This window comes from Gamsiella multidivaricata (genome assembly GCF_025024155.1).
Source record: "Gamsiella multidivaricata strain RSA 2152 chromosome Unknown BC939scaffold_2, whole genome shotgun sequence".
Lineage (NCBI taxonomy): Eukaryota > Fungi > Mortierellomycota > Mortierellomycetes > Mortierellales > Mortierellaceae > Gamsiella > Gamsiella multidivaricata.
In genome coordinates this window covers 972,105-995,430 of record NW_026251710.1, presented here as the reverse complement: position 1 = coordinate 995,430, position 23,326 = coordinate 972,105, and the positions used below count along the sequence as shown (strand labels likewise).

Sequence of the window (23,326 nt, the reverse complement as noted above, 5' to 3'; positions counted from 1 at the left end):
TCTCACACTCCTGCATCTCATTCACAGAAACCAAATCGCTCATTCCGCCTAAGCACAGGAACAAGGAGCAGCATGAGCAATTCTGAAGACGAATGCCCGCCCCTGGCGGTTCCCTTGACCGTCGACAGCCTTCAAGAGGACGATGAAGAGATGCCTGATCTGATCGATACCCAAGCATTTGTCCCTGAAACAACGAAGGAGGACTCAACGGCGACCGTAGCGGATGGAATGTCCACGAAAAAGATCCCTATCACGATCATTACCGGGTTCCTGGGGTCAGGCAAATCGACTTTGCTGGACTATATCTTGACGGAGAAACACGACTTCAAAGTGGCTGTAATTCTGAACGAGTTTGGAGACACGGGTGGGATCGACCAGGCCATGAATGTCGGGATGGGAGGGGAGGTCGTTGAAGAGTGGTTGGAGCTCAAGAACGGATGTCTGTGCTGTACGGTGAAGGACAATGGTGTATTAGCGATCGAGAACCTAATGAAAAAAAAGGGCAAGTTTGATTACATCTTACTGGAAACGACAGGATTGGCCGACCCAGGTCCAATCGCATCCATCTTTTGGATGGACGATGATCTGGGTAGCGATATTTACCTGGATGGGATTGTCACCCTTGTCGATTCGAGAAACATCCGCAAGGTACACGCCTGTTTCTCAGTGCACGCACTTACTTGGTTGATCAAGGCGTTTACCAGGAAGGTTCTAAAAAGGAAGTTCTCTACAACACACTAGGAACTTGAAGTGAAGAAAGAGGATGGAAGTTTGAATGAGACTGCAAAACAGATTGCTATGGCAGATCGGCTCATTCTCAATAAGACGGACCTTGTCAGCAAGCAAGAAGTAAATCAGCTGGAGGAAGATTGCAGGGCCATGAACGGTGTCGCACAGATCGTACGGACGCAACACTCAAAGGTCGATCTGAGATTTGTACTAGACATCGCAGCCTTTGATGCCGTCCGAGCCAAGGAGCTAGAGCAAGCGGACTTAGCGTTGAAGCAGCAAGAATCGACAGCATCAACAACGGACGATCATAGTTATGATGACCCGAACCATGTGCACGGTGAAGGATGTGGGCATGAGCACACCAGCGAGGGGCCGTCAGGACACCTTGATCAGGTAAGATGTCGGATCATCGCAGTACTACGCTTTCTTTTTATGTAGACCTTTAAATCTCGCTTCATTCACCAAAGCGACCGTCCTTCCTTCCTTCCAAGTAGTCGATCAAGACAACGACATTAACCTTCAACACACCGACTGTCGATCAGAAGCTGTTTGAGCACTGGCTTCAAATGCTACTGTGGGAGCATCAAATCCCCAGCGCCAGCGTATCATCTCCGAACAACGGATCAGCTCCAGATGCACCCGCGCCGACAGCAACGAATCCGAAGAAGCTGGATATTTTGCGTGTCAAGGGCATCATCAAGCCTTCGGATCGACCGACAGGGACCAAGGTCGTGATCCAGGGAGTGCAAGAGTTGTACGATGTCAAGGAGGCAGTAACTCAGCCTGGTCAGGAGGAGTTGGTCGGTGCTGGAAAAGTTGTTTTTATTGGACGTGGATTGGAAGATAAAAAGGCGTTGCTTGCATCCTGTAGATATTTCATGAAGCTGGGCGAGAGGGATGTTATCATCCATTAGTTTGTTCAAGAGAATAGAGCATTGTGGTCGGTCGTAAAAGGCTTTGTTGTGTATCTGATGCCAAAAGGTAGTTGCCCTTTTAAAAAAACCACCTTTGTCAAGGAGAAGGAAAAAAAATACGTTCAGAGTCGGGTCTAAATCTGCACCACCTCTACTGATCCACGTTTTATATTCGTGGGCGGTTTTGAATGTTATATATATTCCCGACATATGTCCACAAATGCCGTACAATGGACAAACGATATTGGCAACGCGCTATCTCAAACGCGCCGCTTTTGCTTTAATTGTGGTTAGGATATACTGATGTTCCTCTACTACGAATTCTCACAGCGCGTCTTTACGCATCGCAAACACTGACGCACAGACCACATTTCCCGGAGGATCCAACAAAAGGCAGTTTGCGCTACTACTTGTCCGAAGTCAGATACAAGGCCCTGGCCTTGACGATCTCCAACTCGTGTTTCAACTTTCTTTCCTCAGCCTCAGCGCGCTCCCTTCGTCTCATCTTCTCGCACACATGGGCCTTCAAGCCTTCCTGCAGATCATCCAGATACTGCTCAACGGCCATCATGTAGTCCGCAAGATCCTTTGCATAGTACCACAGTCGCTGCAGATGGCAGTTCTCAGGCGGGTCTTCGGGCTTCCTGGTGCAGCCCCTCGGGAGGCAGATGCACTCCTCGTACTCGAATTCTGCGTCCGCAAGGTCGCGACGCAGCCCTTCGTAAATGACGTCGCGCTCGCAACAGCGACAGGTGCTGCTACCGCAATGGCATCCGCCGTAAACAGAGAGAGCGGACGAGACCGGGGGTGGGTCTGGGAGCGAATGCGGAGTGGAAGGACGGAGCTTGACGGACTTTGTCGGGGCTTTGTGCTTGACGAGCATGGAGGAGGACGAGGGCGGCATGCTCATGGACGGGGGCATACGTGAAAGTGGTCGATCGTATCCGGCAGCGATCACGGAGGGGCGATACTTTGGGGTGGCAGATGTAGTGCTACTGCTAGCAGTAGCGGTAGTGGTGCTGGTGATGGTAGTCGCAGCAGCAACGGCGGCAGCAGCAGCGGCAATGATTGTCGCGTTGAGCGGCGGTCGGCTGATGGTTGAGTGAGAGCGGCTACAAACAGAGGATCTGCGGCTGCTGCAGACGCTTGTGCCAGTGATAGTAGAGCAGCGAGGCGCTGGAGGTGGAGGTAAAGGCTTTTGCACGGGTACGTGATCGCAGGGATGGCACAGATCTTTGGTCGGCGTGGTTTTTATGCTCATGCTCATGCTTGTGCTCAGGTATAAGTAAGAGGGACTGTGGTTGGTATGGAGAAGGAGAGTGTTCTTCAAGACGAGGTTGGGTCTCCAAGAGCCTAGGCTTTGTGCTCCTTACACAAGAAGAGGAGGGTTATGCGAAGGGAAGGACAGATGGGTGAAGAGGAAGAAGATGGTAGGGAGTGCGGAAAGATGGAAAGAGACTGAAAAGAAAGGCGACAGGTTATTTAAATAGGAGGGGAGTTATGGAGAGAACGACGGATGGAGCAAGCGAAGGGACGACGATAAGGGACAACGGCTTTTTTTTTCTTTTTTTCTTTCTGCGCAGCTGATTTCTGTAAGTGAAGAAGTAGCGCCATCAATTCTAATTTAAACCGTGTCAATGCAACCAGGATGGCTACGGGCAGTGGGTAGATAGGGTAACCATGGCCTGTGCTTCAACTTGACATCTCCGCTTCAAAGCATCTTGAACAGTGTCCTTTCTCACTTTTTTGTAAACCACGCGTTTTATCGCATCTGGTTTCAAATATCCCTTGGACCAAAGATTATCGTTCAGGAAGCTATTGACATGCTGGAGCCGGGAGTGACAACCTTGGACTCCACTGGCGGATCGAGCACCATTGAGATTTAACTCCGTTGCTTCAGAAGTCTTCCAGAGCGTAGAAACCCCATAGTTGAATAGGAAAATCCTGATCAGCCGTAATTGCGGTCAAGATCCAATTCGGGGTCTCGGGTGCTAGGCAAACGGACAATGATTCTTTCGATTTCTTCGATTTCTTCGATGGCTTCTAAAATCTACCCCTGCTTGCTCCCAGAATCGAACACGAGCACCTACTCTCTGCCCCCCTGAGGGAAGGTAGAGAGCCAAACCCAGGTTGCGGATAGCGACGACGCTATCATTGAAGTTCTGAGCCTCCCAATCATGGATTCCAGGCTTTCCATGAGGACGCAGCAGGACGATAGAAGAGCTAGGCTCTGAACTGCTGTGGGTAAGCAGCCCGCCATTGAGTTTCGAGATGCGATAAACGCCGTTAGTAATCGCACTAACAGCGGCGATAGCGAGGACAAAGAGGGCGCCGAGGAAGGATAGACATACCGTTTTTTAACGACAGCAAAGTGTTGGGGTGTTAATCAAGACTGGGATGCGTTTCCGCTGACCGCTACCTACTTACCGTATGTAAAACGCGCACTTGGGGTGTGTCTTCGCTATTTTTCTTCAAACATTATTATGTTGGTTTTCATGTGTCAAGCCGTCTCGATGTATTTGGTGAAACGGGTCTCTCCATGAAAGAATGATGGCAACAAAGTCTTATCTCTGCATGGGCGTCAAGAACTATTATACCAGTCCTCCGAACACATATCCAGACACAGCGACGGATTGGCAGGTCAGACTTTTTTCTGCTACATTCCTACAAATGTGGACGAACAATAATGGAGGGGTGCCCAGTTATGGCACTAGAATTGGAAGATCCTTGCTCTCTCCCTCTCTCTTCGCGCTCCTTGTAAGAGGGTCAGCATCGAACAAGCAGGGCGTCCTGCGGGTAGGAGTGCTGGTATCGCCGTGACTGGCGAGATCTTGGGACGGCCAAGTTCTAGCCGCTTTCAGAGCACGATCTTGATGGTATCAAGTGACACCATCGTGGAAGAGGTAGGCACAATTCTGGCGTTAGGCAGCCACCTTGCCATAAAGACCTACACACATGTCTTCGACCACTTTGGGGTGGGTAAAAAGGAAGCGGAAGGTGTAGCTCTTGAGGACGTGACAGCATATGGAAAGGTCTGTGACCGGCTATATCAATATTGTTTCCACTCTCCTTTGTCCTGGAGGCGAGTGCAAACCGGCGACAGCGATTTCTGTCGTCAGCGGCATCATCCCCTTTCTCTGTTTCTTCTGAAGGTCGTAAGCTGCTACGCCATCTTAAATAAGGTTTGGGTTCAGATTTCTGAGGGACATTTCGAAATTGTGGACTGCGCCCATTTTTACCGCGACTGTATGGTTACACTAATAGGGAAGAAATGAAGTGCTGCAGAGTATGCGCATAAACATGGACAATCCTTGGAGAGGGACGCGTGCGGCGTTACTGACAGCCCTTTTGGCCACTCCAGTGCTACTGCCCACAGCTGCGACGTGTGCCCATTTGGTGGTGTTGTCTGTAGCAGGCTGATTTTCTTAAGGAGTGGATGCAGCACAGCCGTATGTGAGCACTTGATGAAATAGGAAAAAAGCTGGAGAGGATGCAGCCAGCACTGGTTATGTTGGAATAGACAATTTGGTCCGAGTCCAACATACCCACGGTGTATTGTCTTTAGGGACTATTGTATGCCCGCATAGTGCTGCAAGAGGATAGTATTGCTGTGTGTGACCTTTATGGTCATCGTCGCTGTAGCCGTTTTTTTCTTGTTTCACTCGTTTTCTTTCCTTGCTGCTTGTTCCTGTGCCTTATGCCTTTTTATCCTTGTGCACTCCCAAGTACATCATCGGCTGCTTAAATAGACGTGCTGGCTGCACTCACAAAATACACTCTTGTGGTGGTACTACTTTTGCCATGTCTTTTCTGTCTATTGCTTACTATCTTTTCCATGCCTGTATGCTCATCAAAGGAGACCTCTCTTCCTCTCTTTCTCTCATCCTCTCTCTCTCACTCCCTCACTCTCTCTCTCTGCTCCTTTGCTGCCAAGACCAGGCTGTCTTACCGCGAAAGTATATTTCATGTCCCGATAGGTCACCGGCCAGATTTATTTTGCCACCATTATCTCCTTACTTGTCTCTGTTCACTGTCTCCGTGCTGTCTGTCACTATATCCTTTTCTTTCATGTGAAAGACTCGAAGAGACTACGTCGATAGGAAGCACTGCAGATAGCAGTGATGACGTTTACCGTCTGTCTGAGGAGGGAATGTCTATCGGAGCCTTCCTCTTTTTCTCTCTTCTCTCTTCTCTCTTCTCTCTTCTCTCCCCCATCTTCTCTCGCCCGGTCTTCAAGGTAAGCTCTTCTCCTTCCTTCTCCTCCACCTTTATCCCTGCTGTAGCTACTCTTACTTTCACCCTCAGTCCTTCACTTCTGCTGTCTCTCGCCCCTTCTTTCTCGCTGTTCTCTCCCACTCTTGTCCACCTCAGTCTTGTTCCTCTGCACTTGTATCTCTCTCTCACACTCACTTACGCAGCGAATCCCTTGTGTCAACTGTTTCTAATACTCTCTGTCACACACACACACTCTCTCTCTCTCCTTCTCCTTCTCCTACCCCTTCACCTTCCCCTGTTCCATCTCTTTCTTTATTTACTTCTTTCGTTATTGCTAGGTGCCTGGTCTCCTCTCCCAAGAGACAACCATTCAAGGGCTGCAGACCTGTGACAGCCGGTTGATGCTCAGACGTCTCCTGCTGCGAGTGGGACCTCGAGGTAAGTGAAAACATGAGTTTGTCTTGCAGTTGCTCACCATATTTGGTTAAAACACGCTTGTGACCATTTGCCACCCTTTTCTTTGGCCCTTTTTTTTTCTGTTCTGCTGTTACTTTTGCTTTTGTTTTTGCTTTTATTTTTATTTTATTTTTGTTTTTTTGGTATTTTGGGTGGGGATTTCAATGAACAAGGATGAGCGATCCGAGCCCTAGAGAGTTGGAAGAGGAAGATGCGCTTTTGATTGACGGATTGCATTCTTTTTGAGACGAGGGCTCCACGTTTCTTCTGGACATGATGGCCTTCCATATGTGGTCTGATCCAACGGCTGAAGTAAAAAAAAAAGAGAGAGTTCCGGGGGACAGCTTTGGGTGTTGGCTAATGGGTTTGGGCCTCTCTTTTTCCACGGTTCTGTGGTTTTTTCTTTGCGCATTGTCCCCCTTTAAAGCTATTTTCTCGGCCAGAGGGATCTTTGTGCCGCTGTTTGCCTTCTTTTATACAGATGGCGATCGGATTGAGTACAGGCTATCTGACCAACATTTGAGGGCCAGCCAAGGTGCATTTTGCTTATTCTTGTGGAGCTGCTTTCTTTCCGTGACATGATGAACAGCTCTATTTCTCAAGGCCTCTTTAGATCGCCAATGAATACAAAGGCTGTCTGATATACGGAGGGCTTTTCTTTCATTCTTTTTTATATTTTATATTTTATTTTATATTTTATATTTTATATTTTATATTTTATATTTTTTTATATTGTTTTGCCTTTTTTTCTTCTTTCTCTTGCACATCAATGTTTAGGGTGCATCCACGGCGGCAAGCGAACGGACCACCAAGAAAGTAAGTGACACAGATAAAGATCTACCTCCCCTCTCCGCCTTTTCATCTCCCCGCTCTTACACCTCTCCGCTTTCCACTTTGCATCTTCCATATCACAATCCATTCGCCGCGCCTGCCACACGGAATCATTTCGTCTTCCGTCCTTCACTTTGCGCACACTTGCACACAAACACTCATACACATTCTCACACATTCTTATACACTTGTTTATTGGTTGAATGCGAAAAGCTAAAGTAGGTACACGGAAGGGAGACAAGGTAAGAATGAAATGGCATGATAAAAAGAAAAAAAAAGAAAAAAAAAGAAAAAAAAAGAAAAAAAAAGAAAAAAAAAGAAAAAAAAAGAAAAAAAAAGAAAAAAAAAGAAAAAAAAGAAAAAAAAAAGAACAAGAACAAGAACAAGAACAAGAACAAAAAAAGAACAAGAACAAGAACAAGAACAAGAACAAAAAAAGAAAAAAATAACAAGAACAAGAAAAAGAATAAGAATAAAAACAAGAACAAGAACAAAACAAGAAAGAAAAAAAAAAGAACAAGAACAAGAAAAAGAAAAAAAAATTTGAGAAACAAAAAAATACCCAAAAAAAAATAAGAAGGTCAAAAGCCGAACTTTTTTTCCCTTGTGGTTTTTTCTGGGGTACCATGGCTTGCAACCTGCCCGCGGTGTACCCTGCACAGTCTTTACTTTCCCAAGTAAGACTGACTGATGGCAAGCCAATCCACTTTCCTTTGTATGTATCGCTTCGAACCCCACACCTTAGTCACCTTAGAATCAGCAAACGTCAATGTGAAAATGAAATAAAGAGTGAGGATTGAACCAAACGATGAAATGTGTAATAGCAAAAAAAGCCTTTGTCGGCAGTATAATGAATGGGTTTGCACTTGGTGCTCGCACTGCATTGAAGGGACATAGTTATCGACGCGTATATCTGGCCTGGACGGTGCACAGCCTCGATGGCATCACATAGACCCTGGCCTCCAGAGTACCTGTGCAACATTCACATCTACCCGCAATGAAGGAGCTCCTTGCAAGACCACAAATGGACGGTTTTTTCTGGGAAACCATTCCCTTTTTTTTTTTATTATGGAACCTTCGCCGCGACTCATTGACTATGAGGAGTGCATCGGATAGCCGGTTTCGTTGTTGCTGTTGTTGTGGTAAAATCAGTCCATTGGCTGAGCCAGACACGCCTTTTCACGTATTTTTGTGTATCCGATCTTTACCGCGAACCGCCCCTGAGGGCTTTTTGTCATCGGACCATGTCTTCCCTGACGCCTTTGGTGAAGAAGGACATTCGGATCTGTCCAGCTCTTCTCTACTTGTTGCATTTTAGGATTATAAAAAAAAAGAGGCCCATCGATCTTAAAGCAAGGAGTCAGTGCCTGGGAGCGTCCATCTTGAAAGTGATAGTGGAAATAAACGGAGGAAGAGAAAAAAAGTAGAGTGCAAGCAGAAGAACTTGCATGCCATCAAGGACGATAGAGATGATGCCAACAGAACGAGACAGAGAACATATTTTACGATGAAGATGAAGGGCCACTGAATAAATAAGAAAAATATGCGACGCTTGTCCTAATACGTGTATCTCTATGTTTCGTGCATGCATGCATGCATAGGTATTATATAACACAATGTTCCCTCTACATGTGTCATTTTATGACTGAACATTTGAGGTCCCTAACGCGTTTGCAGCCATCGAATATAGCCCATCGGCTCATCGTCGGAAAGCACGCCGCTTCGATAATCCCGCGGGGCTCCTCCGGCTTTGATCAGTGGTATGCCGCTCATTCCACTTCGTTCTGGCCTAATCTCGAACTCTAGGATTTCTATCATACTGATCGCGTAACGCCATGCCGGAGATAATAACGCTTCTTAAAAAACTTAGCTATCCTAGCTGTCAATGCACGCCCTTTCAATCGCACAAGCAGAGCGTTCCGACTCACTTGGGTCCCTACTGTCATCCAAGAAGACAAATCCAGCCAGTCGCGCTCTACTAGTCATTGTCGACGTCTGCTATGGTGTCGTTCGTGGAATGATAGGCGTAGCTAATGGTGATGAGACTCTCCAGTCTTGCGAGATACTTTAAGCAAAGCGTGTTTTGAGTTCTTAGAAGAATAATGCGTCCGTATTTATGTTGCTCATTGCGATTCTTTACAGCAGGTGCCTTCAGTGAGGCAACAAGGCGAGTTCCAAAGAGACCCACAGATAAATGTTATCATACACCAAGCAACACAGCACACAAAAATGGGCTTTTTCATTATACAGCGTGGAGACAAAGATATATGCTTTATTGCTAAATGCAAGCAGGACAAAACACATGCAAAAACGCGGCGGCAGTAAGAATGAAATCAAAGCAAGACTTTTAAAGGTCGGCCAAGTCCTCAATCTCCTTCTCAAGAACTGTGATGTAGTTCTCGTCGAAGTCTCTCTCTGTGGTCACAAATGTGGTTATCGCATCATTTGAAGAGCGGATACGGTCTCTAGAAGGAACCACGGACGTCGAAAGCGGGACATTCTCGCCGACGGCGGGGAGCTGATGCAATAGCGATACTGTTATCTTGGAGTTGTTCTGTACCGCATTACCATTGGACGATTTTTTTGCTATGCCGTCCGTCAATGTGGTAGGTGTGGTCGGTGTGGTCAGTGCAGTATCCGACTGTGCAATAATAGTATTAGCCACTTTTGCATCGTTGGCCCAGATATCGTGCACACCGTGAGAAGCAGGATTGGTTGTTGAAGCTGCATGTTTTTTATCCTCACGAACCGGCTCCTCTGTCCCGGTTGATGCGGTATGGTCCATAGATGTGATTGCGATATCCGAATGGGGGACCACAACAGAGTTGGCAAACACCGATTTGGGTTGACTAGGTGAGGACGGTCTAGGGTGGGCGAAGCGCGATTGTTGTCGAATTCGCTGTTGTTCCCGTTCCTGTTCTGGGTCTCGTCCTCGTCGGATGTCCATCGAAGGAGGTAATTTTTCGCCAAATCGCGAAATGTTTACCGCTGCAGAGGCTCGAATCGCGGACCCAATCTTATGGATGCGTTCGGTAATGGCCAAGGATCGGTCGTCCAGAATGCTTTCTGGTCTCGGGGCATGATGATAGGGCTGTCCAACGCTCAAATCGGTAGCGCGATTCATCTGTTGGTACGCTGTATCGAAGGTTGCCTTGGAGAGCGGCTGTGGTCGTGGCAACACTGGCGGCATGTAATCTGTTGTCATAACAGCTTCCCGAAAAGGTTCGACAGGGGAAATACCGTCAAGAAATGGATCCTGATCAAGGAGCAGGTTCTCGAACTCTGAGTCGTCTCCGAATCCGTCATCGTGGAATTGTCGTCCTGGTTCACTGTAAGGTACGTAGTTATTCCCAACTGCTCGTCCTGAACTGCTCAGACTTGATCCAGAGGACAAACGAAAGTGAGGCGTGGAATAGGCGCCACCACCTCCACTTAAATTTGCATTGGAAACAGATCCTGGTGTAACTTGAGGAACAACTTCATCAAATCGGACTCTCTTGCCAGACGAGAGAGACGGGCTTCTTTGAATGGGCTTCGTGGTTGAAGGCTGTGTAACAGACTGCGTCACATGGTATGACGATGGTGGCAAAGTAGTGCGAGCAGTCGGACTCGAGGTTGGGAGGGCTCCCGAGCCATAAGCGTCAGCAAAAGGTGCTCCAGGGTCTTGGCTACAAGTTGTCGGTTCATAATAAAGAACAGGAACGTATTCAACGAATGATCGACCATATTGAGCTCTTAGTTTCGGTGTTCTTCCATGCACCATCAGCTCCATATCGCGCTATTGTCGCCCAACACGAACAGATATTAGCATCTAAAGTTATATAGTATCATTGATCCATTATCATTCTACTTCAATATAGCATACGATACCTTCATCCGGGCGTATTTGTTATTCAGATTGGAAGATCTACGCATATTTCGAGGTTTCCTGTTTCCCAGAGCAGGCGGAGGCATTTCAAGGACGACCTCTGTCTCGCTGGCTTGTTGCTCCTGTTGGTCATGCTGATATCGGCATTGTTGCTTTTGGTATTGTTGCTGCAATTGTTGCAGTTGCTGTTGATACTGAAGTTGCCTTTGCCGTAGCGTCTGATGCGAACCCGCACCCATGTTGATGGGATACAGGGAGTTCAATTCCGACGGATTCCCAAACTCCTGATGGCTCGGTACTGCTGATACGGGCGACTGAGACATCGAGGGATGGATGCTACCTCCTGTGTTCTCTGAAGCAGTACCCACGCCACTGAACCTTCGATTGGTGCTGAGTGAAGAGTGATCTTCGTTCTCTGCTTCGCCCATTCTCGGCACTTTTGCGTCTATAGAATCAATTTATGAAATCCAGTAAATTCGCAAGTTCTCAAGCAATTCATTGATGATTTTTGCGAACGCACTGGGCAGAATCACTTATGATTACCATCGGGATGAGTGGAAAGCCATTGATCCTGATACTCTGGCGAAGTATTAGTACTGTATCCTGTTTGTTTCACGAAGGTCTTCGAGGCCCTATAAGATAAAGTTGGTCGTGAGATAAACCTTTCTGGTTCAAGTACTGGACACAAGGGCCGGAATGAGCGCTTACTTTGCATATGGTATGTAGTCCAGCTCATGACCGATCTCTGTACCCTCAAAGACAGTAGCTGAAGGGTAGGGCCGCTTTAAGGGGGAATTGGGCAAGGGTGACATCCAGATAAATGAATCGGTGGCGCGAAGAGAAGGGAGAGTATAAAGAAAAGATCGACCATATAGTATTTAAAATTTGTGCGTGGCCCGAGAGGCGATGTTTTCTATATCAATGTCAGATTCTGCATGAATTCCTGCCAACCGGTGCTGTCTACATCTCCATGCCTGCTGACGTTCTTGATCCGGGGCCAATGCGTAAGCATCCACTCCGCCTCTGCAGCACCCATCTCGCTCTCCCACCCTGTCACGAGCACGTTCTTCAGATTCTTTAACCCCTTCAGCCTGTCGAGTCCGGCTTTCAGCGTCAACGGGATCCCCACAAGACCACGATGGAAACCAATCTCGCCAGTGCTACGGAGATCCAAGATTTCGAGCGACTCTTGCCGGGACAGTTGTTCAAACATATAGTCGATACACCGCCTCGTGTAGTCCTGCTGGAAGATCCAGTCCACCTCATGGATATCGCCACCAGAGTATTTGCTGGCTCCCGTTTCGCGTACTTCTGTGCCAACCAAGACGACAAGGGTTTCCAATCTGCATGAAGCCCAAGGTCGTCCTGAGTTCAGCATGTCCTTCGTCCAGAAAATCGTCTCCTCCGGCCCTTGAAAGACTCGCAGATTACCGCAAGTGGTCATGATTTGCTGTAAGTTCGCACTCGATAATCCATTGCAGAATAAAAGGTCCAGAGCCTCAATCCCATCGCTCAGGTGAGTCACGATTTCAGAATAGATCGAGCGTGGAAGTACGCAATGCATGAGTGCGACCTCCTTGATATGGCGAGACTGAGAAGTATGAGCAACGCTGCGTGCGGCTGAACCTGCAAAGATGCCGCAGATAGCCCTGTCGATTTCAGTGTCCGTCAAGAGAGCGTTACTGCCTGTGTATGTCAAACTGCTCGTCTGGGGGAATGTCCAAATGAAGTTCCTTGAATTAAAGGCTCCTATGATAGAGGCGCTACGCGGCAGAAAGTAGTTGCGGGCAATGAGCTCAATCGATTGAACGTTATCGCCACGAATCTCAGCATGATCCATTTGCAGAAAAAGATAGTCGAGCTCCAATATCTTGATCTGTCGCAGATCCAGCACATGTTCCGGTTGTAAGCGTAGGGCATTCTCGTCGTTCATGTCTGGGATCTCGAAAGACCTGTTCCTGACCCTCGACTGCTTGAAAATCTTGACATTCTTCAGCGAGAGTAGTTCGAGGTTAGGAGCGTTCCTAATCATCATGTTCATCATCTGGGTGGAGGCTGACCAATTGCTGATGCACAGAGAAGCAAGGAATGGTCGATGTTGCATGATATATCGTGATGTGAACTCGAGTGAGGGCGGCGTCATGCTTTGACCAGAGCTGTCATGGATATATCGAAGCGAGATCTGTTGGTCAATCAGATCAAGAAACTTGTTCCTATCCCGTTCCATGTCTAACACGACGTTTAACTGACTGTCCTCATCTTCGCTAACAGTGACTTGATCATCCGAGAGCTCCTGGGTGGCCTCGGCTTCTGTGATATAGGTTGATACGGTCCACCGATGTCCAGCGACGTGGGGTTTGTATATGAGACGCGATATGTTCCGACAACCGACGCCGTTGTAATTCTCAAGGAAAAAGTCGGGGTCATTAACGACAAGTTCCTGAATCAGATGCTCGTGCCTCTGAAAGATCTCTGGCGTTATATGGTGGGAAAGATGTCGATCGAATCGAAGAGTGCGCCAGAGCTGAGGAATGAAATCGGCATACCATGCGCGGGAGACCAGGGTGCATGCGTAAAGACTTTGCGTGTTGTCAGTCAGGAATCGACTGATTAGCAGGCGGATTTCTGGCAGGTCCAATGGGTTTGATGCAATTGTCGCGGGGGATTTCATGGTCATGGTCTATGGTCATGGTCAGGGTCAGGGTCAGGTCAGGGTGAGCCGTGGAAACAGAAGCTGTGAGCCGTGGGTTGACCCCACAAAGTGCCGATCAAGGTTAGGGTCCATCTCGCGTGGCAGACAAGATTTCACTAACCTGATAGAGCGCCCTTTACACATACATCTCTGGTGATTAAGAAAGTCTGTCAGATCGATTGACCAAAGCTGTGTAGAACAATATGTCTATGGAATACTGCTCATAAACCAGATGCATGAAGCTGCTCGTCAAGACAGCTTTTTAATCCGCAAATCATTGTCTTTCATATCTGAAGCTGCCATAAAGGACTTGTCCTACTGAGGTGCGAGGTCACTCTCACTTGGATGCCTTCTGCTTCTCAAGATAACCTCCGAGCCACGACTTGGCGTAGATGTGCATCCCCGCGGCCATCCCTGTCTTTGTGGGAGTCCATGCGAGAAGCGACCGTGCCCTTGTGCTGCTCTCGTTGATGCTTGTATTGAAGGCCTGGATGAACAACTGCGGCATTGAATCTCCCTCAGGCACACCTGTCAATTCTACCTTGCCCTTGTAGCCCAGCTCCTGTGCAAACCTCGTCAAGATAAAGGCCAGGCTCTCATGTGAAGTCGCCAAATCAAACACTGGGTATTGGTCCTTGCGTCCGGCGATCAGCTCCAGTTTCTCGACGGCAGCCACGAATGCGGAAGCGGTATCGTCCACATGAATTAGCGACAATGCGGCGGTGGGGTCTGCTTGAAGCGAAATGGGAGTGTTGTTCTGAATACTTTGATAGATCTGCGCGAAATAAAGGCCCCATATATCGCTAGTGCCTCCATAGACCATAGCAGGACGGATCACAGCAGCGTTGAGGTGATTATATGAAGCCAGAACCTGGTGCTCGACTTCTGGTCGCCATACAACCAACTGTGGGGGCTGGTGCGCTGAGGCCTTGAGACCTGCAGGTGCGAGATCGCTGGTCGGGCTGGTGCTGGAACCATGGACCCATACACCCGAGCAGTAAATGAAGCCAATCTTGGGCAGGTGTCTAGACTGACGCTCCTTGGAAAGACGAATGAGAGGTTCGAGAACGGTCTTGACAGAGGTTTGGATGCCGGAAAGGTCGATAACGACTTCGATATTCTCGGTCCTGACGGCTTCGAGCCAGGGCACGGCCTGATGGAGCTCGGCCTCAATGCTTCCGACGATGGGGATGATCTCGTTGATTTGAAGAAGGTTTTCCTTGGCGGCACTACGAGCAGTGCCATAGACGATGTGATTGTTGCGGCGCAGCTGCTGCGAGAGGCGAAAGCCGATGTAGCCAGAGGCGCCGATGACGAGAACTTTGACCATGGCGTGAATAGTCCTTGAGAAGGTTCGGGAGGTGTTTTTGTTTGAAGAATGGACAGAAGATTGGACGAGTATCGTTGGTTATATACTCACGAAAAAAAATATGCCTGTGGCATGAACGGATAAAATGAAAGTACGGACGACCTTTTTCTTGCGTGATTTGAACCCCTCGTTCGTCAATCAACGTTCAACTTGAAGACGACTGAGCCTCTGAGCAGAGAACCATTTATCCGACTGGACAGCATTTTGCAGTGCCTTCGGACGTAGGACTGCGTAGACTTATATAAGGCGTTTATACGCGATTTGACTGTCTGCCCTAGATTTCCGCAGCTCTAAGTGGGGTCAAGGGATGGCCCAACGTCCTCAGCTCGACATCGGCCGATTGGCCCTCAGTATCACAGCGTGGTACACAGGACGCGTTCAGACTAAACGCGTTTGAAGACGCGATAGGAACGCGTGCAGAAGCCCTATTCAAGACGCGGCTGGAGCGACGTCATTGAGCGCTTGTAGTAGTCTGGCCTCGCTGATTGGCTCGAAATAGCGTTGGGTTTTATTGTTTTCTCGCGTGCGGAAATAATGAATGTGCACTAAGAGAATTTACTGGCAGCGAGAACCAGCATTAACTTCATCTATTCCTTTTATCTCGCGTACTGCTTTCTGAAGGAGTGCCGCCGCAGAAACAAAGTAAGTCTCCGTGCACTTCCTGGTCTTGCCATTGTGAACCACTCGACCAAGCTCCATCCAAGCCTGGCGAATTGTCTCCTCACACTCCCACATCACTTGAGCCCTTTCCTCCTCCTGCCGTCTTCTTTTTTCCTGCATCTCCTGTTGTCGCACGGCTTGGAGTCGCTGCTCCTCCTCCTCTCGTGCTGCTTGTAGTTGTTGAAGTAGATTCGGAGAGAGAAACTCCTCTAACGGAGGGCCATAATCCTCTTCCAGGACGGTTTCCTCATTCTCGTCAATTGACTGTCCCGTTAAGCTCAGTTGCATTGTTGTCAAAGCACACTTGGAACCCTGGATAGATCCTCGATACCAAGAACATGTGCTTACACGGTAGACCGTGTTTTTCGTTGTCAGGGCAAGAACAGGAGCGGAGCCATTTGTCCGACAATATATCGATAGCATATTGCGCCTCAGGCGGGGTCTGAAACGACAACACAGAGATCAAGCCTTCCACAGACTTAGTAATGTCGATCAATGTTCTCGCCCGAGCCGAATCAACTTGGATGGCCTTTTTACGCCGTGCCTCCTCGTGGAATGTTAGGCGACGGGGTTGAAGGCCGCTTGTGATCTTGAAGTATGTGGTGCGGTACTGGCTTTCCACCACACCTAGCAGGATGTAGATGAGTTCGTCGGCTCGCAGGTTGCGCTTTCCCGCCAGAAAGTTTTGCTTGAGGTTTCGATGCCATCGCTCCACAAGGTTATTTGTGTTAATATGTTGATGGTGCTATTTCAAATGAATAAAGTGCTTCAACGTTAACAAATTGACTAGAATAAGACCAGTTACATATCGTAGACCAGGCCATTTAATGAGATAGTGTATGTTAATGACTTTGATTTGTAGTTATAGTATATGTGTATATGTATATGTATTTGTGTATAGTAATTATTATTAAAGTTAGTTCTCTTTTTCACTTCCTTCGTCTTGTTACACACAGCTATTTAAGAGCACCGTTGCCAAATGATAGAATCTCAGTCTTTGTCTACTCAATCACATACCCAGACCCAAACCTATTGCGCAAGGCGATCAGAAAGCTGAGATCTCGATTACTTACTGAACGATAGAGAGGTGCCCATCGGCGCATGCTTTCCTTGTTGATCCATTGCTTCTCCATGTATTTGATGAGTACATCAGCATTCTGAAACCGCTCTTTAAACTGCTCCCATTGCTCTTCAAGATCAGCCTCGGTTTTTGCTTCGCGTATTTTTCGCAGTAGCGGACGCATTTGTTTTGCATTTGCTATCTAGAATTGCGCGAGAAAGAGTCGTGTTAATGGTTTGAGAGATATGACTGTATGCCCTCCCTAGTATTTTCTATCCTTACGGAAGTGCTTGTCCGAAGTTTCTCCTCCCATAGTTTCGCGACATGAAAGAGGCACAAGTAAATAGAGGCGCACGGGAATGCGCTTCTGATTGCTTGATGTTCGGTCTTAGCACAGTCCACCATGAACCTTTCCATCCGGAGGTTGCACTCCCTCTTCAGCCACGAGAGCCATGCGATGATCGGATACCTGTGGTTATGCAGTCGCTGTCAGTCTTTATACCTAACATTGTCTTTTATGCATCTCCATTCGCGTTGACGTACTGTGATTCCGTGTTCGAGATCATGAACGAGATAGGTATCGCTTGGAGCGAGCGAACATCCTTCACCAGAAGAGTAAACAAGTACCCGGATTGGACAGATCCTTCTAACGGCCTGAGTTCCTTGACAACCTTGTGCGTCGAATCACAAGCAATGTTTGCGTTGTCTTGCATGATCTACATGTACATTGGGAACAGAGGAGCGATTTGAATTAGCAGGAAAAAAAAATAAAAACAAAGAAAAGGTACTGAGAGCACATGCAAAGAGAACCTTGATTTGGAATGAAGAAGACCAGGCTATCATGTAGTTCTTGCCATCGAGCTTTGCTACATCTTCATCAAATAGCGATTTGCCACCCTCTTTCCGAATGGTGTCCATCCAAAGTTTCACACTCAAAGAAACATCATAGTTCTTCTTGTATGCCAAAGTCCTGTGTCGGTACATAGCGCTTCGGACATCGTCGTACCTAATAAGGAGGGACTTGGGGCGAGGGTCTTCCGGGTTGGCCTCCAGCTAGTGTATGCAAAGGCGTTAGCTCCATAGAAGAGGATAGTGAGATAACAGAACAGACTGCAATAGGTAACATCTTACCGTTGTTATCTGAGAGCTGGCTAGTGTCAGCTTTTCTCTTATGCTTCTCCAGTTTCTACCGTCTTTAACCATAGATTCTATCCACTTTTGCTCATTTCGACCTCGAGGATAAGCCGAATGAAATACAGGGTCCGTATCATGCGAGTGCAGCCAGTGGTATTCAATGCGCACTCTCTCTTCGCCGCGCAACTTCTGGATCCTGATAAAGACAGGGCAGTTTTGACGAACCGAATCGCGTTGTCCATGCTCTGATTGCTTCTTTGCGACCCCTGAGAATCGACACAGATGTTTGATGGACCAGTCATATTGAGGCGGACGTCCAGTTACTTTGATGGTGGCAACAGGCAGGCTGCCCAGAGGTGACTCATAGTTGTACCACACACGGGAGTGTTTCTCAGAGTCGAAAATCCAATGGCTTCTTTCGCGCTCTCTTTTCCAGAATGAACGGAAGGCTTCTGGGGTAGTGAAATCTTTGTGCAGGGGAAGAGGATCTATTCCTTCTGTGAAAGCGCACGGAGCTGGTGGGATGAATGGATCATAGTCGTGGCTGAAGTGAGCGACATCCCGAATTCTGAGTGAGTTCATGATCGCTGACACAGGGGGGAGATGGATAGGGGTGGGTGTTTTATAGAGAGTAAGACACCTTCTCGGTGCATGAATAATAACTGGGAAAATTATTCTCACAGTGAAACGATGAAATCAAATAAAATAATGAATTCTTGCTGCACTCTTGTCAATCAACTTCTTCATTCTTCATTCTTCAAACTCCTTCATTCTTAAACTCCATCATGGGCATTGAGGGCCTCTGGCCTTTTCTGAATAAGAAAGGCTATGAAGCTGAGGTGCTCGACGGACGATACATTCTCTCCAGTCATCTTCAGAACGGTTCCAAGTTACACGTGGATATACAAGGCACCCACTTCTCAACTATCCGCCAAGCCTATTCGTTCCACGACATGGATACTGCCCACTCGATCGTCGAGAGAGAAATACAGAAGTTCGCGACCCCGACCAACTCGCTCTGTACCTTGATGGCACTCCCTGTCAGGAAAAGGATTTGACACACCAGCGTCGGCAAAACAACCGTATGAAGGCTTTAAAGTTGGTTGAGAGCGACATCGACGTACTCAAGGTTCGGGTGAAGGAGAAGTTGCGTGTGAGGAAGCAGTTGTTTTTTCGCCTGAAGAAAAACTTGGCGAAGGGGTTCTATTGGACATTCGAGGCTCGACAAGCGTTTGCAGCGTATTTACAACAGAGAGGGTGGTCTGTAGAAGTGTGCCCGACCGAGGCGGATCTCAAAATTGCGCAAGACTGTTTGCCCGGAGACGTTGTCCTATCGCGAGACAGTGATATGCTCCTTTACCAACACATTTCGATCATCTGGCGACCAATATCAAGAGGACGCATCCTTGCGTACAACGTCCCCGATGTCCTGACTACTCTTGGAATCAACAGGACGCAACTCATAGTCTTGGGTGTGGTCTCATCGAACGACTACAACGCCAACGTTCCTTCATTGGGATGTGTAACGAATTTCAGTATCATTAAGCAGTTAAAGGGAGAGGGTAATGTTTAGCGTTCAACCGAAAGACTCTAGCGTGTTCTTGTAAACAAATTCCAACTCTAACTGTGTTGCTGCTGCCTGCCTTTTAATTCTAGATCCAGCTGAGATGGTGCAAGAGTACCTGTCGAACAGTCGTGTCATTCTCAAAAACGACAAGAAATTGACCTTTGCGACCTCTCTACAGGTGTTTGTGCACCATAAGCAGACACCATTGCAGCATGTGCAGCAAGCTCAGTCCCACCAGATGCTGCAATACGAGGAACTTTGGTCTACGTTTCGCCGTCTGCAAATGGAATGCATTGACAATGGGAAAGAACGGCGCGATAACATTCAAGCCAGGAAACGGTAAAAAATTTTACTCCTGTAGTCTTCATTCTTCTGCCTTCGCTTGAATGCGTCCATTACTAACTCTAGTCTACGTACTATGGCAATGCATCTAGTGAGACGCATGATAATGAATCCCAAAGGCACAAGTCTTCACAAACATTCAACCGCTACCGCACAATTGATCGACCTGAACATCCGCCTTCGACACATCCTCAGCCCGCGGCTACACCCCCGCTTTTGACACTTACGCAACTCACGGAAGCACCTTCACCCTCAACATTTCCTCAACCTGCGGTAGCGCCCACGTCTTCGACACTTCATCAAGCGGTTTCACAGCAAGAAAAACCTCGTCATCGCCCACGGTATTCTATGAAGGTGCGGACTCGCAAGATACAACACGACTTACCAGAGTCAATGACACAATACCAATGGAAGCCCTGGAAGACAACTCCGATGGCACCGTCCGCGCCAGTGATTCCTCCACAGAATACGACGCAACCTGAACCAGCAACCGCCAAGAAAGTTAAGTCAGTTGACGAGATGAACAAGGCTGACTTCACGCGTGCTCTTGACTGGGAGCATCCAACAGTTACACTTGATGTTGGGACTTTATCCGCGAATGTCAGAAGAGCTGAAGACTTGAGCCCTGATGAAGCTTCTGAAGTACTCCGATGCCTCCGGGAAGCCATCCGCCTTGCAGCCGATACAAAACGCACTTGCCAACAGCTCCTTGGTCGGTTCATCGAGCGTGTCTCTGATCCAGCCATCTTTAAGGAAACGGATAGGGATTTGTTGGATCTCATCTGCCCGCGCATACCGGGTACGAATAAGGACAATGATGGTGATAAGGATAGTGATAAGGATGATGATAAGGATGGTGATAAGGATGGCGAAGAGCAGGAGGACATAGATTCGGAGATCGACAAGGAGCAGGAGGATAGAGACGCAGATTCGGAGGTCGATAAGGACGATCATCAAAGGTTCCTTGGGATATTAACAACATATGTGTATTCGGGCATCATCCCTAGCGGCAAAACGAAGAGTATACAGTGCACGCGGAGGTTCATCGATCGAGCGCAGGAGCTACACTTACTGGAACGAAAAGATGCTGCTATCATCAACACGAGAATGCCATACCCGGGGTCAGTCATACTGCGAAGCATAATCGCGCAGCTGTCGGTTGATCTCAAGCGATTGTACGGAAAAGGCTGCAAGGAACTCCATAAAAAGGTAAATGTGAGAAGGAAAGAGTAAGGGATGCCGGAGTGGCGATGTTGGACATAGACAATGAATGACTGAGAGTGAAGGTATTCTGTGGCGAAATGGGGAGAAAGAAAGAGAGAAAAAAGAGAGGGGGGAACAACATATGTACATGTACATACAAGGGACACAAGGTTCAAGGTTACAAGGTTCTATTCCGCTAACTCGAACCTTACACACGGCAACTTTAAAACAGCTCAAGAAACAACTGGTCAAAGGGCTCTTGCCGGCTGGGACATGCATTGACATTCGTGGCGACGTCTCTGCGGTCGAGAACTTTTACCGTCTGAACCCGCTGACCAAGAACCCTCGGAAGTTAATGGCGTGTACGCCTTCCGCGCAGCCGTTCGTCGCGTTCACGGAACTGGAATTGATTTCAATCTTTTGGAAGAGCGACACACTCAAGGCGAAGCTGCAGAGTCTTCATGGAGCCAAGGACTATCGTCCTGCGTTGTCTGACATGTCGTACTGGCTGGCCAACCAAGCACCAGGCTACCTCCTCACGACACTCATCACCGACGTAGGACTGGGTCATAAAAAGCGTCGCATGCCCGGAATCAGCAAATCATTCAACAACCTCGCGACACCTTCACTTGCAGAGATCAAAGAGCACCTGAGAATCATTCAGAACGAGGATTTCGACCCCCGCACTTATAAGGAACGCGGTTACGTTATTCGCGGATCTATTCGGACCGATGGCTTTCGTCTCCAGTTAACGGCATTCAAGCTGAAGGAGCTTCTCTCGGTTCGGTACAGGCGGCATCCCACGGACATATTGCCTTCTCGGATTACGTCCACTGTGGGTGGAGTCGACTATTACCTAACTGAGGTTCGGAACGTTGTCAAGACGAAGCAGGATGTCGCAGTTCTTTGGGACTGTGAACCAGAGAAAATCAAGATATTAGGTCTCGATCTTGGTCAAGCGTTTGTGGTTGGAGCGAGCGCTCTATTGCCTGAGAAGACCTTAGATGACATGAAAAAATCCGTCAGCCTCGAAAATGGAAAGCCACGCAACGACAGTTATAATCCAGAGCAAGCATGTGTTACAGGAGCGAGTATGCCGAGATCCAAGGAGAGCTTCCATCAACAGAACAGTGCCGTCGGTACCGAACAACCTGACAATGACAATGACACCGAGGCTTCCGCCCGCAGCTCCCAGGTCTTTTACAACCTAGCTGTAAAGCAGAAGGCCGTATACCAACCAACATTCAAGTTTCGACGTTGGTTAGAAGAACGCAAACGGTCGATCCCGCTAGGCGCAGCAAAATCTATCAGCAACATCGAAAGCGAGCTACCAGCCCTTCGCGGAAAGGATGCCAGCGTTGAAAAGTACGTTGCGGGATTAGCAGGCGTCAAGGAGCAGCTCGACGAGTTCTACAACAAAAGCGCCACATTCAAAAAGCACCAGTGGGATGCCAGAAAAGCTAGAGAGGCAGAATTCGACATCATCGCAGATCGCCTGCTCAATATGGTTGGAGGATCGCTTGGTAGACAGCGAGATGAAGAGGACAAGGTTGTAATCGGCATTGGTCTAGGCAAGTTTTCATCCACGGGACGACTTTCCTCGTTACATGAGTCCTTCCAGTCGTACTTTGTTCAAAGGGTTAGTGCTTCATTGCAAGACATTCGATTTCTTTTTTTTTTTTTTTTTAAAAAAAAAAAAAAAAAAAAGCTACTGATGACGCTAATGAGGCGCCTTACGTTCTGTGTCCGTTAGGCAAGGGCGCTCGGGTATATTGTCGTGGGCGTCAATGAGTACTACACGTCAAAGAAGTGTCCGATGTGCGAGGAGTTTGTCGGCCAGGTTCAAATACGTCGGCTGTATTGCAAGACTTGCAAGACATACATGCACCGCGATATCATGGCGGGCCACAATATTTGCAACGTTATTCAAGGGCACTTGCTTCAGCAACAGAAGCCACTCTATCTTCAGCCTGTAGATGAGAATGGTAGATATCCTTGGATGGAAGCTACACAGACAGTAACCGATAGCGCGAGCACCAGTAGCAGCAGCATCAATGGTAACAGTAGCACTAGCAGCACCAATAGCACCAGTAGTACTAGCAGCACCAGCGCCAGCAAGGGCAGTGTGGCCCGAAAGAGGACAGCATCAACCGCGGCTGCAGAACAAGAAGGAGCTCCAAGGCGCAAGCGTGCGGCCAATGCGGCATCAGGGCAGGAATCGGCAACTAGCCAGGCCCCAGGAAGTGCCTAAACCCCATCTCAACCATATATGTGTTCGCAAGC

At 48.0% G+C, this 23,326-nt stretch overlaps 11 protein-coding genes across 11 annotated transcripts; 6 read left to right on the top strand and 5 right to left on the bottom strand.

Annotated features, from left to right (window-relative positions):
* Nucleotides 1–72: 72 nt before the first annotated feature.
* Nucleotides 73–1,646, top strand: BC939DRAFT_498569 (CobW/HypB/UreG, nucleotide-binding domain-containing protein; the record flags this gene model as incomplete). Its single annotated transcript, XM_051559832.1, has 3 exons — nt 73–648; nt 742–1,125; nt 1,227–1,646. 3 exons carry the CDS (start codon nt 73–75, stop codon nt 1,644–1,646), a joined length of 1,380 nt encoding a protein of 459 aa, XP_051417641.1.
* A 406-nt stretch (nt 1,647–2,052) lies between these two features.
* On the bottom strand, nt 2,053–2,913 carry BC939DRAFT_472713 (uncharacterized protein; the record flags this gene model as incomplete). Its single annotated transcript, XM_051558294.1, has 1 exon — nt 2,053–2,913. The coding sequence occupies one exon, from the start codon at nt 2,911–2,913 to the stop codon at nt 2,053–2,055; it is 861 nt and encodes a 286-aa protein (XP_051417640.1).
* A 1,280-nt stretch (nt 2,914–4,193) lies between these two features.
* Nucleotides 4,194–5,066, top strand: BC939DRAFT_472712 (uncharacterized protein; the record flags this gene model as incomplete). The annotated part of the gene is made up of 3 exons (XM_051558293.1): nt 4,194–4,286; nt 4,361–4,678; nt 4,911–5,066. 3 exons carry the CDS (start codon nt 4,194–4,196, stop codon nt 5,064–5,066), a joined length of 567 nt encoding a protein of 188 aa, XP_051417639.1.
* A 1,568-nt stretch (nt 5,067–6,634) lies between these two features.
* BC939DRAFT_435661 (uncharacterized protein) lies at nt 6,635–7,026 on the top strand (the record flags this gene model as incomplete). The annotated part of the gene is made up of 1 exon (XM_051553525.1): nt 6,635–7,026. A coding segment is annotated over exon 1 (217 nt), but the record flags the coding sequence as incomplete, so codon positions are not given.
* A 2,469-nt stretch (nt 7,027–9,495) lies between these two features.
* On the bottom strand, nt 9,496–11,828 carry BC939DRAFT_498567 (uncharacterized protein; the record flags this gene model as incomplete). The annotated part of the gene is made up of 4 exons (XM_051559831.1): nt 9,496–10,926; nt 11,019–11,461; nt 11,560–11,648; nt 11,725–11,828. The coding sequence occupies 4 exons, from the start codon at nt 11,826–11,828 to the stop codon at nt 9,496–9,498; spliced, it is 2,067 nt and encodes a 688-aa protein (XP_051417637.1).
* A 2-nt stretch (nt 11,829–11,830) lies between these two features.
* On the bottom strand, nt 11,831–13,962 carry BC939DRAFT_435650 (uncharacterized protein). Its single transcript, XM_051553524.1, has one exon. It carries the CDS (start codon nt 13,691–13,693, stop codon nt 11,930–11,932), a length of 1,764 nt encoding a protein of 587 aa, XP_051417636.1. The 5' UTR covers nt 13,694–13,962; the 3' UTR covers nt 11,831–11,929.
* Nucleotides 13,963–14,045: 83 nt separating this feature from the next.
* On the bottom strand, nt 14,046–15,038 carry BC939DRAFT_391364 (uncharacterized protein; the record flags this gene model as incomplete). Its single annotated transcript, XM_051551955.1, has 1 exon — nt 14,046–15,038. The coding sequence occupies one exon, from the start codon at nt 15,036–15,038 to the stop codon at nt 14,046–14,048; it is 993 nt and encodes a 330-aa protein (XP_051417635.1).
* A 2,073-nt stretch (nt 15,039–17,111) lies between these two features.
* BC939DRAFT_105364 (uncharacterized protein) lies at nt 17,112–18,819 on the bottom strand. The gene is made up of 5 exons (XM_051549874.1): nt 17,929–18,819; nt 17,608–17,844; nt 17,486–17,513; nt 17,341–17,399; nt 17,112–17,266 (listed from the first exon to the last, which is right to left on the bottom strand). Coding segments are annotated over exons 1-4 (852 nt in total). The 5' UTR covers nt 18,514–18,819; the 3' UTR covers nt 17,112–17,266; nt 17,341–17,397.
* On the top strand, nt 18,765–19,981 carry BC939DRAFT_105257 (uncharacterized protein). Its single transcript, XM_051549873.1, has 3 exons — nt 18,765–19,493; nt 19,599–19,837; nt 19,937–19,981. The coding sequence occupies exons 1-2, from the start codon at nt 19,016–19,018 to the stop codon at nt 19,691–19,693; spliced, it is 573 nt and encodes a 190-aa protein (XP_051417633.1). The 5' UTR covers nt 18,765–19,015; the 3' UTR covers nt 19,694–19,837; nt 19,937–19,981.
* BC939DRAFT_105154 (uncharacterized protein) lies at nt 19,918–21,264 on the top strand. Its single transcript, XM_051549871.1, has one exon. It carries the CDS (start codon nt 20,189–20,191, stop codon nt 21,071–21,073), a length of 885 nt encoding a protein of 294 aa, XP_051417632.1. The 5' UTR covers nt 19,918–20,188; the 3' UTR covers nt 21,074–21,264.
* Nucleotides 20,920–22,966, top strand: BC939DRAFT_105169 (uncharacterized protein). The gene is made up of 2 exons (XM_051549872.1): nt 20,920–22,682; nt 22,802–22,966. The coding sequence occupies exons 1-2, from the start codon at nt 21,111–21,113 to the stop codon at nt 22,832–22,834; spliced, it is 1,605 nt and encodes a 534-aa protein (XP_051417631.1). The 5' UTR covers nt 20,920–21,110; the 3' UTR covers nt 22,835–22,966.
* The last annotated feature ends 360 nt before the right edge of the window (nt 22,967–23,326 follow it).

Coding starts and splice junctions, on each gene's coding strand:
- BC939DRAFT_435650 (XM_051553524.1), bottom strand. CDS start 13,693: ATGACCATGAAATCCCCCGCGACAATTGCATCAAACCCATTGGACCTG.
- BC939DRAFT_105364 (XM_051549874.1), bottom strand. CDS start 18,513: ATGAACTCACTCAGAATTCGGGATGTCGCTCACTTCAGCCACGACTAT. Junction 17,845..17,928: donor CCAGCTCTCAGATAACAACG/GTAAGATGTTAC, acceptor CACTAGCTGGAG/GCCAACCCGGAAGACCCTCG. Junction 17,514..17,607: donor CTTCTTCATTCCAAATCAAG/GTTCTCTTTGCA, acceptor ATGTACATGTAG/ATCATGCAAGACAACGCAAA.
- BC939DRAFT_105257 (XM_051549873.1), top strand. CDS start 19,016: ATGAAGGCTTTAAAGTTGGTTGAGAGCGACATCGACGTACTCAAGGTT. Junction 19,494..19,598: donor TAAGCAGTTAAAGGGAGAGG/GTAATGTTTAGC, acceptor GATCCAGCTGAG/ATGGTGCAAGAGTACCTGTC.
- BC939DRAFT_105154 (XM_051549871.1), top strand. CDS start 20,189: ATGAAGGTGCGGACTCGCAAGATACAACACGACTTACCAGAGTCAATG.
- BC939DRAFT_105169 (XM_051549872.1), top strand. CDS start 21,111: ATGACTGAGAGTGAAGGTATTCTGTGGCGAAATGGGGAGAAAGAAAGA. Junction 22,683..22,801: donor AGTCGTACTTTGTTCAAAGG/GTTAGTGCTTCA, acceptor CCGTTAGGCAAG/GGCGCTCGGGTATATTGTCG.